This window comes from Podarcis tiliguerta (genome assembly GCF_965153285.1).
Source record: "Podarcis tiliguerta genome assembly, chromosome: 5".
NCBI lineage: Eukaryota > Metazoa > Chordata > Lepidosauria > Squamata > Lacertidae > Podarcis > Podarcis tiliguerta.
The window spans coordinates 53,408,936-53,422,268 of record NC_139538.1 but is presented as its reverse complement, the minus strand read 5'-3'; the positions used below and the strand labels follow the sequence as shown (position 1 = coordinate 53,422,268).

Sequence of the window (13,333 nt, the reverse complement as noted above, 5' to 3'; positions counted from 1 at the left end):
TATGTTGATATTAGGCACTTAAAATAGGTGATTGCATAGACTGCATTATAAATGTTAATGGTTACATAATCTCCTGAAGACTAGAAAATGCCTCACTGATTCTAGAGCCTATATACGAGAGCAGTTGTAAGTGTATTTTTTTTATTGTGGTTATCTGTACTCTTATTAAGCTATGCTATTTCAGAATGTGAGAATGCTACTAATTCCAACTCAACCATCAAACGGCACAAGAGGGGGATTGGCCACTGGCATAGACACATATTGCAATTTAGGCCTAAGTATCAATCTAGATAAAGGACGCAGGTGGCGCTGTGGGTTAAACCACAGAGCCTAGGACTTGCCAATCAGAAGGTCAGCAGTTCGAATCCCTGCAATGGGGTGAGCTCCCGTTGCTCGGTCCCTGCTCCTGCCAGCCTAGCAGTTCGAAAGCACGTCAAAGTGCAAGTAGATAAATAGGTAGCGCTCCGGCAGGAAGGTAAACAGCGTTTCCGTGCGCTGCTCTGGTTCGCCAGAAGCGGCTTAGTCATGCTGGCCACATGACCCGGAAACTGTATGCCGGCTCTCTCAGCCAATAAAACGAGATGAGCGCAGCAAACCCAGAGTCGGTCACGACTGGACCTAATGGTCAGGGGTCCCTTTACCCTTATCAATCTAGATACCCCAGATATGCATATCCCAGCACATCAATGGCTGGAGAATATTCTCAATCCATCCCCCTCCCCCAGCCCCCCCAAAGTCAAAATCTCAATAATTGCATTAACACTTTCTTTGAAGAAGATACTTCAGGAATATCTATGTACAAACCTCCCCATGTAATATACCCATGTTATAATTTTATGTTTAGTTTATATTATTAATTGTTGGTTTTAGTGTATGTGTATTCTCCATCCCGAGACTATTGTAAAGAGCGAATTATAAATGCACATAGAAAATATATAAATCTCCAAATTTCTCAGAAAGCATTACTATCCTGTGATGATAAAGTGAAAATAAAGTTTGGCAAACCAAAACAGCTAGGTAAGGAACTTTGAACCCTTTACAGATATTAATGAAGCTAGAAATCCCAGTATTAGCAGGCTTTTGAAGTCATCAAAAAGGAAATACAACACTTAAAGCAAATAAGGTTTTAATTAAAGTATCTCTTCTAATTGCCTTTAAGCTGCTGCTTCAAAATTCCAGTTTGCATCATACACAAAGGCATAACTCCGAAAACCCACCGAAAACATTTGTCAGCATTCATGCACCCATCCTTTACAAAAGCACAGCATTCAACCACAACCCAAATCACTCTATAATTCTCGAGACCGATAAGATCTGAGTCTCCACAGCGTCACACTCAGAATACTGAAGTAACAAAAATTACTTGGTAACAAGATCAACCCCTGACCGCTGGGGATGTTGCATAGTCTCAAACACTTACCAGGTTAATTATACCATGAGCTGCCAAGTTTTCCCCAGGGTAAAAAGTCACTTTGGGAGTCCTATTCAAAGAGTAGGCAGGCATTTAAGAGAAAATGCTACATGCTGCAGAGCTAAGCAAAAGCAGAGGGCAGCCTTTCCTGAAAATCCATTTCAAAGAGGTAATCGCAGACGCCCTCATGACACCAATCCTTCAGCTCCTCAGCATGCCAGTTTCAACATGAGCACATACAAACGACACACACCATATCCTGTCCCCTTATTCCTAGGGCACAGCAACTAGGCCAGCTGCTCTCCCCACCCGCACTTCCCACCCCAAAAACAAACAAAGAAAGAAATATCTACCAAGAGGAGCCCTGTCTGGATCATAAGATCATAAAAACAGAATCAGAAGCATACAATTGTAGAATTGGGAGGGACCACTAGAGTCCTCTGGTCCAACGCCTCCCTGCAATGCAGGAATCATTTTGCCCAACGTGGGGCCTGAACCCCGAGATTAAGAGTCTCACTCTCTAACCACTGGGCTATCCCAGCAGACCCTACTGCACACACAGTAGCAGCCAACCAAACGCTTCTAGGGGATGAAGGCACTGTAACGACCCCGCGGTGTTGCCCCGCAGCATGCTTATTTACCAATTACTTAAAACACCCGGCAGGATACCCCTGCCTGCGGATAGGGAGTGCGACCTCAACATTCAGGAGGGCGCGCTGCCCCGGCAGACCCCCAAAGCCACCTTGAGAGCTTAGCAGCCGCCGCCGCCACCGAGCTCCCGACTCTCGGGAGGCCAAAGGTCCACCACGGCAGCCAGGAAGGAGCTTCTCCTGCAGGGGGGCAAGAAGCACCTGGCCCTGGGAGGAGGAGGAGGAGGACATGCCGCCTTGCCAGCCCACAGCCGCCTCTTCCAGGCTCTGCAAAGGCTGCCTCGCCGTGGCCAGTGGGCTCCCACGCCCCCTCCCATCTTCCCTCAGACTTGCACCTTCCGCCCCGGAACCTGTTTAACCCCCACTCTGCTCACCTTAACGAACCACCAGAGCAGCCCCAGCCCGCCCGCCCCCCTCGCCCGGCCAAGCCTCCGTCTTTCGCCTCACAGCCTCCGCCCTGGCGGCCCCCTACCTCCCCACCCCCCAGAGGCCGCCTCGCCGCCGGGCTCCCTTCCTCAGGCGAGGCGAGACCCCTTTCAGCCGGCGGCGGCATTAAGCGGGGAAGTGGGGCGTTTGTGTGTGTTTTTAATACCCCGCTTCTTCTTCCTTCGGCCCTGCTCTCTCCCTCAGGCGGCCGATACTCACTCAAATCCGCGGAAATTCCTGCGAGAGCCCCCCGAACGCAGAGCGCCCTACGAAGCCGGACCAGCCGCTCCCCGGCGCGGTCCCGCCCTCTTTTCCTCTCGGCGCTGGAGCTCTTTTTCTCCCCCTTCGCTCTCTCTTCTCCTTCCCTCCTCAGAGGAGAAACTTTATTAGTTACCTCAGTATGAGCTACAGGAACTGCCTGCTCTCTCGAGCCCAGGGCGCATGCGCCACGTTCCCGCCGCCAGAGCTTGGGATGGGGTGGGGGTTGAAGTCGGTGAAGGACTACAGGTCCCAAGAAGGCCGTGCTCCATAAGGGAGCTTCGAAAGCCCGGCTTTCTCTTGCCGAGAGGCATCATGGGAAGTGTAGTCTTCCCAGAGCCTGCCCCCGCGTCGCGCGATCGCTTCGGAGCCCGTTGCATGCTGGGATTTGTATTCCTCGTTCCGCGGAACTCAGGCTACAGGCTCGGACCTGTCATGTATTCACTAGGGTCGGGGGAGGGAAGTACTGAAACGAACGGCAGGAATGTCCCCGTTGGGGACAATGGGAGCTCTCTGAAGGTCCATAGGAAATAATGGGAGCGGAGAGTGCCAATTGGTGTAACTGGGCTCCATGGAAAGAAAAGTAAACTGCAAATAAAACGAGGCGTGGAGTCTCGAGAGCGAGTGGAATGGGTCACAAGGATAGAAATACCATACAGATAGCTTTATCTCGCTCTTCCAGTTTTATTATTTTAACTGTCAGGTTTTTGGGTTTAGATTTAATATGGATTGGATTTATTCATATTTTGCAGCATGTGCACCACTTTGCTTCACATTTTTTGCAGGTGGCTTAGGATTCTTTTAAATAAATGATTAGACTGTGTTGAACATGTACACTACCTTGCTGTCCATGGAGAAAATGTAGGAATTAAATTTAGTAAATAATTATCCCCCTTACATACATGTTCATTAACTAAGATAAGATAAGATTGGTCATTATATTGACTAACATAACTAAATCAGATAAATATTTTGGGCCAGCCATAACAGGCTTTGTAATCATGATGGGATATAGGAGGTCTGACATCAAATAACTGGGATTTATCCATTATTCCTGATTCCGATACAAAGATTGTATAAACATTGTTTGCAGTTCAGTGCATAAAAACTGAACCATAAAAACTGATAGATTTTCACTGTTGCTGAGCATGTTTCAAAGCACACTGTGTTGGTCAAAGGACAGAAGATACCATGTGGTTGCAGTGCTTTCATTTATTAGGCCAAATTACGTTAGGGTAGGAGTCAGCATGCTCTTTTGCATAAGCTGATGCAATAAAATGTATCAATGTTTAAACAAGTTCATAACTGCAGAGAAGTCTATGAGTAAATATAATTTTAAAAGCTCTCCTTTGTTCTGTGTTTTAAGTCAGAAGTCTAGTAAATTCAGGCATTACCTCATAAAGCTTTGAGAGACCAATAATTGTTCTTTCCAATGGTGTCATAAAACCACTTTTACAACAATCAATTTTAATTTTGCTTCCTCTGGAATATTTAATATTGCCCACTGTGCAGTAGGGCTCCCCCCACCCCCTTTTCAGGCTTAAAACAGGGGAAAAAATCTCTAAAAGGCCTCTTCTATACTCAGCTCTTGCATGAAAATACATCTTTGTTGTAAGGAGGCTTTCAGTAATCACACTTCATAATGAAACAAAAGCTGTAATCAGAATGCAACAATGAATGCTGAAGTCAGCTGTGAACAATGGTTTGCAATTACCATGGCAACATTTTCTACCAAACCCAGGAAGGGTCATAGAGCTTGCTCCTTTCTCAGTGAGAAAGCAGCTTTTCATGCATTCACATTTATTCAAATGTTTTAAATTATCTTTCAGTAAAAGTCCCAGAGTCACACCATCTAATAGTGTATCATGATTCATGAAGAAGTGACGAAACTTTCACCCACAATGTCTGTCGTGTGCCAGCAAAACTTGCATTGTATAATTTACACAATGGAGAATGCAGTACTCTTTCATAGTTTGATTACATATAACTCAAGTTTGACAAGGCACCATCCTGATTCCTAAAGAGTGCCTGATAATGTCTCGGCAGCTACCATCGCGCCTGCTGATCTTTGATTCCTTCTGTGAACATTTTGTGAAATGCTCCCATTTGACTTGATTTGATTTGGATGTACTGTTCCATTTCTGTTGAGGATGTCTGGGGTGCCTTCCTCATATCACACATTTACAACATTTACTGGACATGTTTACTTAGAAGCAAGTCTTACTGAGCTTTCTAGTAAGTGTGTTTTGGATTGAAGCTGTAGGCTTCAACCCTATGGTGGGGGCATGGGCGTAGCCAGGGGGGCAGCGGGGCAGCTGTCCCCATCTAAAGCAATAAAAATACATGGCAAACTGAGGCTCTGCCTCCCCACCCCCAACAAAAGGCCTGCCTCCCTAACAAAAATCCTGGCTATGCCCATGGTGGGGGAAGGGAGATGACAAATATTTAATCCCCGCCCCCACAATTTTATGTATCATTGGAAACATGTGGAAGGAGCAACTTAGATATGCACACAACTGTGTCTAATTTCCCCCTAATTTGGGATTGTGTCAAGGGACTGGGAGACCTTTGGATCTAAGCTGCTTCTTGGCACACCCATGGAATGTCGGTTGTGTGGTTTTTTTTACCCTTCTGACATCAGAACTTCCAACACTGGTTTCAGCAGAGCTTCAAAGGGTTCAGCGACTGAGCCTCTGACATCTCTGTTCTATGGCTCCTGTGGTCCCCTACCCCATCCTCCAGGGACTATAGGATTACACCCTGAGAGTACCTTTGAGCCCTCTTTCAGTTTTCATTTTTGTGATTCTGCATATAAGGAATGTGATGGGACCTAAGCAACTGGCTGTTTTTAATATACCGTGAGAAGTTCCAGTGATGCAGCTCAGTTACTTTTGGAATGTCACTGGAAGCCTATTGGGTTCTTTGCAATATTTGCAAATATAATTACAGATAGCCTGACGCTGAAACTGATGAAACGCTCTATATTTATGCTGAGACATAAATATATTCAAGCTTGTGACAAGACAGATTTGCCTCCAGGTGAGCCTGCAGAGCAGCTACAAATGTTAATACTATTGCACACCACCCCTATCTCCGAGCAGGGTGAGATTCCAGGTGTTTACCCAGAGTCTGTGTTTCTTTTGGAATGAGGAAGTCTTTGTGATATATATGGTTTATTTACACATATATACAACCTGAGCCTGCGATGGAGGGCTTTGCAGCGTTAACACCCCAAGACAGCCTTACTTCGCCCAAAGCCACAGACTTGGATTCAGACAGAAATCAATCATTTCTCTCACACACCCCCACACACACCCTACTTCTCATTTTGCTGCTTTCCTTCTAGCTCACATCACTCCTACTCTCAGCTCTGGCTTTGTCCTTCTAACTCTCCGTGAGTTGAGGGAGGAGGCCCCACTCACTTGCTACCTCACACAGAGCCACTCCCTTTGTTCCCCTAATGGCCCACCACCTCACCAGGAAGCTAGCTTGGCTATTCAAAGAATTAGAAGGGTCTCAGCATGCAGCCTACTCCCCAGCCCACAAACTCTTAACACTGCTTTCTTTTCTTTTTGGCCACAAAGCACTGACTCGATCCCATAGGCTAGCCAGTTCTTAGGAGCTCTTGTTTATTTTTGTGGTGTCATGTACCACCAGGGGTAGGAAATAATAGCAGCTTATTCACTATTGCTGCAACGTGCATCTGAGGAGCACATTTAGCAGTGTTTTTTTTCTGGGGGGATGCAGGTGGACGCATACCCCTAAACATTTTGTGAATCTAAGTTTGGCCTCATTGAGGGGCAGTATTTCAATATAAGTAGGAAAATGAGAGTACCCTTAAACATGTTTTTAAATAGAAAAAAAGCACTGGATAAAAGCATAAACTAACACCACTGCACTTCCTTCCCCCATAACATAGTCATTCGTCTGGTTACTTTTTTGTTCTTCTGAATTTTGTATTCCCTTTGTTCCTTTCCTGTTGTTCGGAAATGTTTATTATTCTATACAGTACGATTCCGGTAGGAAGAGTATACATAGTAGCTTATCCGCACACAAGCGACTGTGACCTTCAGCTTAGCCATGTTATTTGTTTTGGATGGGAGGGGCGTTGCCATGTCATTACAGGTAAAGGGCTTCCCCAGGTCCATTCTTTTCAAACAATGACATTTCCTTGAGTCATTTTATCATAGCATGTCAGTAAAGTTCTGCTTATGACCATTCTTTCTTTCAGCTCAGAAGTTCCCTCAAAGGGCACAGTCAATATATATGTGCATTTATATCCCATTGGTCAGGTTGCCTGCAGTTTTGGGGTTGCCTACAAGATAGTGCTTCTTTTGTAGCAACATTACCACTTCCCTAACACGGAAACAACAGTATTTTGGGAAACAGAAAAGTGTGTTTACTTTTCCAGTACCACAACCATCAAATCATCTTCTTCATTTTATTTAGCAATCACTCATAGCCGAGTAAGATTGTCTTCCATAAACACGGTTTTAGCAATGGAGGCCAATTTTGGATCCACACGTCCTTCCACAGTGGGGACATAGGTTTCCGGGCAGGAGTTGATCATGGTGAGGGTTTGCCAAGTGTGCCTTCCTCTTAGCACGTTTCTCCCTTGTGTCCTGAGTTCAAAGCCCATGACACCTTTGGTAAAGGCTGTTCTCCAATTGGCGCACTCGCAGGCAAATGTTTCCCAATTGTTGGTGTTTATACTGCATTTTTAAAGATTTGCCTTGAGACAATCTTTAAACTTCTTTTGTTGACCACCCACATTACGCTTTCCATTTTTAAGTTCGGAATATCAAATATTATGGCTCCAATAAAATCTTGCTTTTGGTTTAGTTAGTGACCAGCAACACAACTCCTCTGTAAACTTGCACATTCTATTTTATGACCTTTGGACATGATCCAACCAATGTTTAAAAAACTGCTGTTAATACTAAAAGGCTCTGATGTGTGTACAGTCTTTTGCTGTACATCTTCAGAGATTAGAACAGCATAGAAGGTGAAAATGGTTCAAAGAACAAATAATTTAGCACTGCAGTAAGTGTCAACTCTCCATTACACAAAACTGTGATGTTCTATTATTAGTATTATTATTATTATTACTATTATTATCATTCATCTATTTGACAGGACTTGTGCCATGGAATGGTATTAGGGTATCTGCAAAGCTCATGTCCTTTGGATGAGAAACACTAAAGTTGCAGGCAGCCAAATATTGAGTGGCTGTCCCTTTGAAATTGATGGGGAACCACAACAACAAAAATGAAGTGGGGAAAAAGAACAAATGCAATTTGTTTTAAACAAAGGAAACTTTTTTTAAAAAATCTGCTTCTGTAACGTACAAGGTAGTTGTTAAATTCCACATTAAAAGCAACCTATAAGGCACTTAACATGCCTCTGAAAAATAAGGAGCAATACATTTAAATAAACGGCCATGTTCTTACCTATGATATCAACTTTATAAGGTTGTAATTGTAATCTGAGTACACACTGACAAGTTTATAAAAATCCACCTGGCTTTCGCAACAAATATGACTCAGTGAAGGTGATTCATGTAGAAAATGAAGTAATGAATGGTTCAGTTTACCAGTGTTATTTTGGTGATAGACAAGGGGTGTGGTTTACCCCAGCAGTTGTGAAGGATATGCCCCCCCGCCCACAATTTTATACTTTAAATGGTGCGATCCTATAAATGTTCATTCAGAAATAAATCCCATTGTGTTCAGTGGGGCCTTACCAACCAGTAAATATGCATTATGAGGTTGCAGTGGGAGTTATTTCTAAGGGAATGCAAAAAGGAGAAACTAGTTCTCAAAAATATCAACTAATAAAATGAACTCAACATGTTTCCGGATTCACGCTCCTTCCTGAGGTGCAGTCTTAAACTTTCAACTTTTATGGAGCAGCTGAAGCAGCCTGCACCAATACTGCTGCCTATTTAGTTCCAAGCGGGGCTCAACAATTTGACTAAGGTTTAATTTCCACACCCCCTAAAAGGCAGTATATGAGTTTATTAACTTAATATGTATTTTGTCACCACAGTTTCCCTGAGAAAGAGAATAGAACCAATAATGGAAATAATGAGATTTCTTTCTGCAGAGATAAATTTATGACATAGATCTTTTTCCATTTTGTTCTTTTCTTTTGGTGAAGCTCTGACATTGGGACTGAACTCTTTGTTTGTTTATAAATACAGAAATATCGTTGACAGCCGCCAGCAATTACATCATGTTTCCTATATTCACCCACACTGACATACTGACCTATGCTTCCTGTAACACCCACGTTTTGACTCTGTGGGTATTTGTATTATTAGCAGATGCAAATTGTGATTCTGACCTTTGCTGCTCTTGATGTGCATGTGCTTAAATTTAAAGGACAGAGTTGAAATTTGGTGGACAATGCAGGTATGGGGTTTTTGGGTTGTTCTTGTTTTTTGTAGGATTTGTGATTCCATGCTGTTTTCCTTCTTTCTTCCTTTTTCCTAGTTAGAGTTCTTGCAATGACTTCTGTATCTTGAACGATAAATTATTATATTTATATCCTGCACTTTTCTCCGGGGAACCCCATGGTTCTTACACACACACACACACACACACACACACACACACTTTTAAACAGTAGGACAACCATTTTACTGCCTTTGCACTTATTTTAGGCTTACAGGCAACTGTGCTCTGTCCTCACAACTGACCGCATGTAAGGGATTGTATTAATTGGCCATTAGCTACGGTTCTCCAAATGAAATAGTGTGTTTTACTCAGCCTTCCTGCACATTAGCTTCCAAACTAAGGTTGCTGCTCTTATCTAATGGGCCAGGAACACTTTGATATTTCACAACAAAGTACGCTTTATTCAGCTGGGTCATGAGTAAGCACCAACCACAATCTTCTGTATTTTTCTGTAACAACTCCACAGAAGCGCAGGAAGGCAAACTCAAGCTTACAAGGCAGAATAATAAAATCACAGAACTGAGGAGTTGGAAGGGTCATCTAGTCCAACCTTTGCAGTACAGGAATCTACACGACAGGTGGCCATCCAGCCTGTGTGCTGAAAAACGTCCAATGAAGAACAGACTCTCGTGTGAGTCTGCTCCACTGTCAAACAGCTCTTACTGCCAGAAAGTTCTAGATACAGGTAGGTAGCCATGTTGGTCTGACGCAGTTGAAATAAATAAATAAACATGCTGATACAAACAATGACATAGAGGCAGGCCTGTTGTCTAGCCGGGGAGACTGAGAGGGAGATACAACAGCCAATAGGTCTCTGAGGTGCTACTGGACAATTTTTTTTATTTTGCCACAGAGTTTTTTCTGATGTTTCAGTCAGAATCTCCTTTCTCGAAGCCATTGATTTGGGTCCTGCCCTCCAGAGCAGGAGAAATCAAGCTTGGTCCATATTCCATGTGGCAGCCCTTTACATATTTGAAGATGGCTGTTGTATCTCCCTCTCAGTCCCCCCCGGCTAGACAACAGGCCTGCCACTATGTCATTATTTGTACCAGCAATGGCATGTTAAAAGCAGGCACACATGCCGTGTGGGGTGGCAGAGAACAAGAGGGTGGATGCCACCTCCCAAAATGACCTTGACAGTCATTGACAAGAAGACTGGTTAAAGCAGCTTCCAGGAAAACTTTCAGAGCCCTGAAAATAATGAACCAATTTGGCCACACCGTACAACCAAACGAAGGCAAGGAGATGTGCTGCTAGACTCTCACATGCTGCCTTTCATATGCAGTGTGACGGAGGATAGTCCTCTGTTTCAATGACTTTAAAAGGACCTTCCTTCATTTCATGGTGCCTTCCAGATGTGGTTGGGCTCCAACTCCCATCAGCCCTTGACCAGCAAAGTTGGAAGTTGTAGTCCAAAGACAGGAGTCAGCAGGGCTGGTAGCCACCCTAGTCACGCACCCATCCAGTTCACATAAAGGTAGTGGGTAGGAGATCTTATGGGGAACATCAGGTTCGCTCCCGTGGGGAGAGCCTGGAAGAAATACATGCATGAACCCCACAGCCAATGGTAAGAAGTTTATTTAGAATTTTAAAAGAAGAAGAAGAGGAGTTTGGATTTGATATCCCGCCTTTCACTCCCCTTCGGGAGTCTCAAAGCGGCTAACATTCTCCTTTCCCTTCCTCCCCCACAACAAACACTCTGTGAGGTGAGTGGGGCTGAGAGACTTCAAATAAGTGTGACTAGCCCAAGGTCACCCAGCAGCTGCATGTGGAGGAGCAGAGACGTGAACCCGGTTCCCCAGATTACGAGACTACCGCTCTTAACCACTACACCACACTTTTGTCAGGAGGACAAAAGGAAGAAGCAGAACGCTACATTAAGAAACCAAAAATAAAGGAAACATTGTTCATGAGAAAACCGGAAGCCTTTTTTGTAAGTAGCAAGGTTAGGTTGGATAACTTTGAACCAACAGGCTCCTTTTATTTTCCTCATCATGTTTTGTTCATTTGTCCTCCTCTCTTCCTGTTTTATTCTTAATAAAACTTCATGCAATTTGACTGTTGGGGTCTGAAGTATGTTTATGCCAAGCATTCTTGTGATCTCCCATGTGCCTTGCCACTGGAAGCATACTATGTGGGTGAAAGAGTGGGATTCCAAGGGGAAACAACAGGCTGTGTTGAATTGCAAGGCGGGAAAGGCACCTGGGTGCTAGGCCTGTTGTTTCTGAGAAACAGAGAGGGATTTAGCTGAGAAGTGCAGGGTGTGGTGTCTCCAAGTCCCTTTGGAAGCAGTTGCTTTGACCTCCCAGAATTCACTTCACCTGGGAGTTGTCAGGTTTAATAAGGAGTGTGGTTCGGGTTACAACTGGCAACCGGCAAGGCTGGGCATAAACAGGCTCTCCTCGCCTCCCCCTTCCATTACCGGAATAACTAAAGGTCCCTCCAGAAATCCCTTTTCTTGTTCAAGATGATTTATGCTCCTGATGCTATTGGGGCAGCTATATGCAACCCTACCTTCCACACTGTTTGTACCTGCAAAAGTTTTGAGGCAGTCACGCTACCTCATTTCCAATCAGTGCACATCTCATAATGTCCTGCTGAAATCCTCAAACTTTTTTATAGCACACCAATGTTCTGGTTTGTTCTTGTCCTGCTTTTGTTGCTCTTCAACCCCTCTGAACAGTGAAAATGTGGTAGAACTGGAGAAACATAACAGAACTAAAGCAGAATACATCCACCATAGAATCATAGAGTTGGAATAGACCACAAGGGCCATCGAGTCCAACCCCCTGCCAAGCAGGAAACACCATCAGAGCACTCCTGACATATGGCTGTCAAGCCTCTGCTTAAAGACCTCCAAATTAGGAGACTCCACCACACTCCTTGGCAGCAAATTCCACTGTCGAACAGCTCTTACTGTCAGGAAGTTCTTCCTAATGTTTAGGTGGAATCTTCTTTCTTGTAGTTTGGATCCATTGCTCCGTGTCCGCTTCTCTGGAGCAGCAGAACTCCCTCCTCTATGTGACATCCTTTTATATATTTGAACATGGCTATCATATCCCCCCTTAACCTCCTCTTCTCCAGGCTAAACATGCCCAGCTCCCTTAGCCGTTCCTCATAAGGCATCGTTTCCAGGCCTTTGACCATTTTCGTTGCCCTCCTCTGGACACGTTCCAGTTTGTCAGTGTCCTTCTTGAACTGTGGTGCCCAGAACTGGACACAGTACTCCAGGTGAGGTCTGACCAGAGCAGAATACAGTGGCCACTATTGCACTGTTACTGTTTTCAAGAATATATTGCAGATTACAATAAAACACCTACCTGGTGGGGCTCTATAGGCAATTTGAGATAGAGCAAGAGCAAAGCTATAAGGCCATACATTTAGATTATGTCTCAGGATTTAGACAATGTTGGTGATTCTGGCAGAATAATTTAAGTATAAACTAGGATTGTTTGGGGAGCTTGATCTCCAGTTTCCTGGTATGGAGGTGGCTCTTGCTTTTATTTGTACAGTAGCCTGTGCAATGGGATGAGGGCTAGACTAGGTGGGGTTACCTGACACTTTTATGTGAGCAACATTAATGGCTTCCCGAAATCAATAACGACTAGATGTGCTGTAGTGCACCTGGCTGAAGGCCAGCTGGGGAGAGTGGAAAAAGAAAGCTCTCTAAAATGCCATGCACACGGCTGTTTGCATCCATGTGGGAGGAACGGTTCATGCCCTTCATTTGCTAGTGGGCACCAGATTGGTAATTTGAAGCTACACTAAGCAATTGAAATCTATTTGCAGCATTTGCCACAGGAAACAAGAGTACAATGCAAATAGGCATTAATGTCTAAATGAGCTGAGCATGAGGGAAGGGTGCAGTTTATTCTCCTGTTATGTGAAATGTGATCACCTGCCTGACCAGTGCAGGCCCTTAGACGTATGATATTAACACTCCTACGCATATGCTAGGTGTCAAAATGAGTCCTTCAGCAGAGCTGCCCAGAGAGTGCTTGCTGTCTTTTACGATGTTGGGAAAAGAAGAGAAAAGGTCACATAGATTGGAACCGATGGTATGCATGCTTTCAAAACCTGCATTCAGAAAGAGGCAAGAGTTAGCACTCAAGTTTCTATCTATGCTATTT

General features: G+C 44.3%; 2 protein-coding genes across 11 annotated transcripts in view; both read right to left on the bottom strand.

The window, feature by feature from the left end:
* Positions 1-3,120, bottom strand: part of PLEKHA1 (pleckstrin homology domain containing A1) — a 34,211-nt gene extending 31,091 nt beyond the window's left edge. For 4 of the 10 annotated variants that reach the window (XM_083439737.1, XM_083439740.1, XM_083439744.1 and 1 more), the window contains exon 1: positions 2,707-2,960. The gene's annotated coding sequence lies outside the window, so the exon portion shown is untranslated. The other 6 variants (XM_083439743.1, XM_083439739.1, XM_083439738.1 and 3 more) reach the window with 5 other exon arrangements.
* A 9,934-nt stretch (positions 3,121-13,054) lies between these two features.
* BTBD16 (BTB domain containing 16) overlaps positions 13,055-13,333 on the bottom strand; it is a 28,455-nt gene continuing 28,176 nt past the window's right edge. Inside the window, exon 17 of the mRNA XM_083439680.1 lies at positions 13,055-13,280. Coding sequence (XP_083295806.1) covers positions 13,212-13,280 — 69 coding nt within the window. The 3' untranslated portion in view covers positions 13,055-13,211. The remainder of the gene's footprint in view (positions 13,281-13,333) is intronic.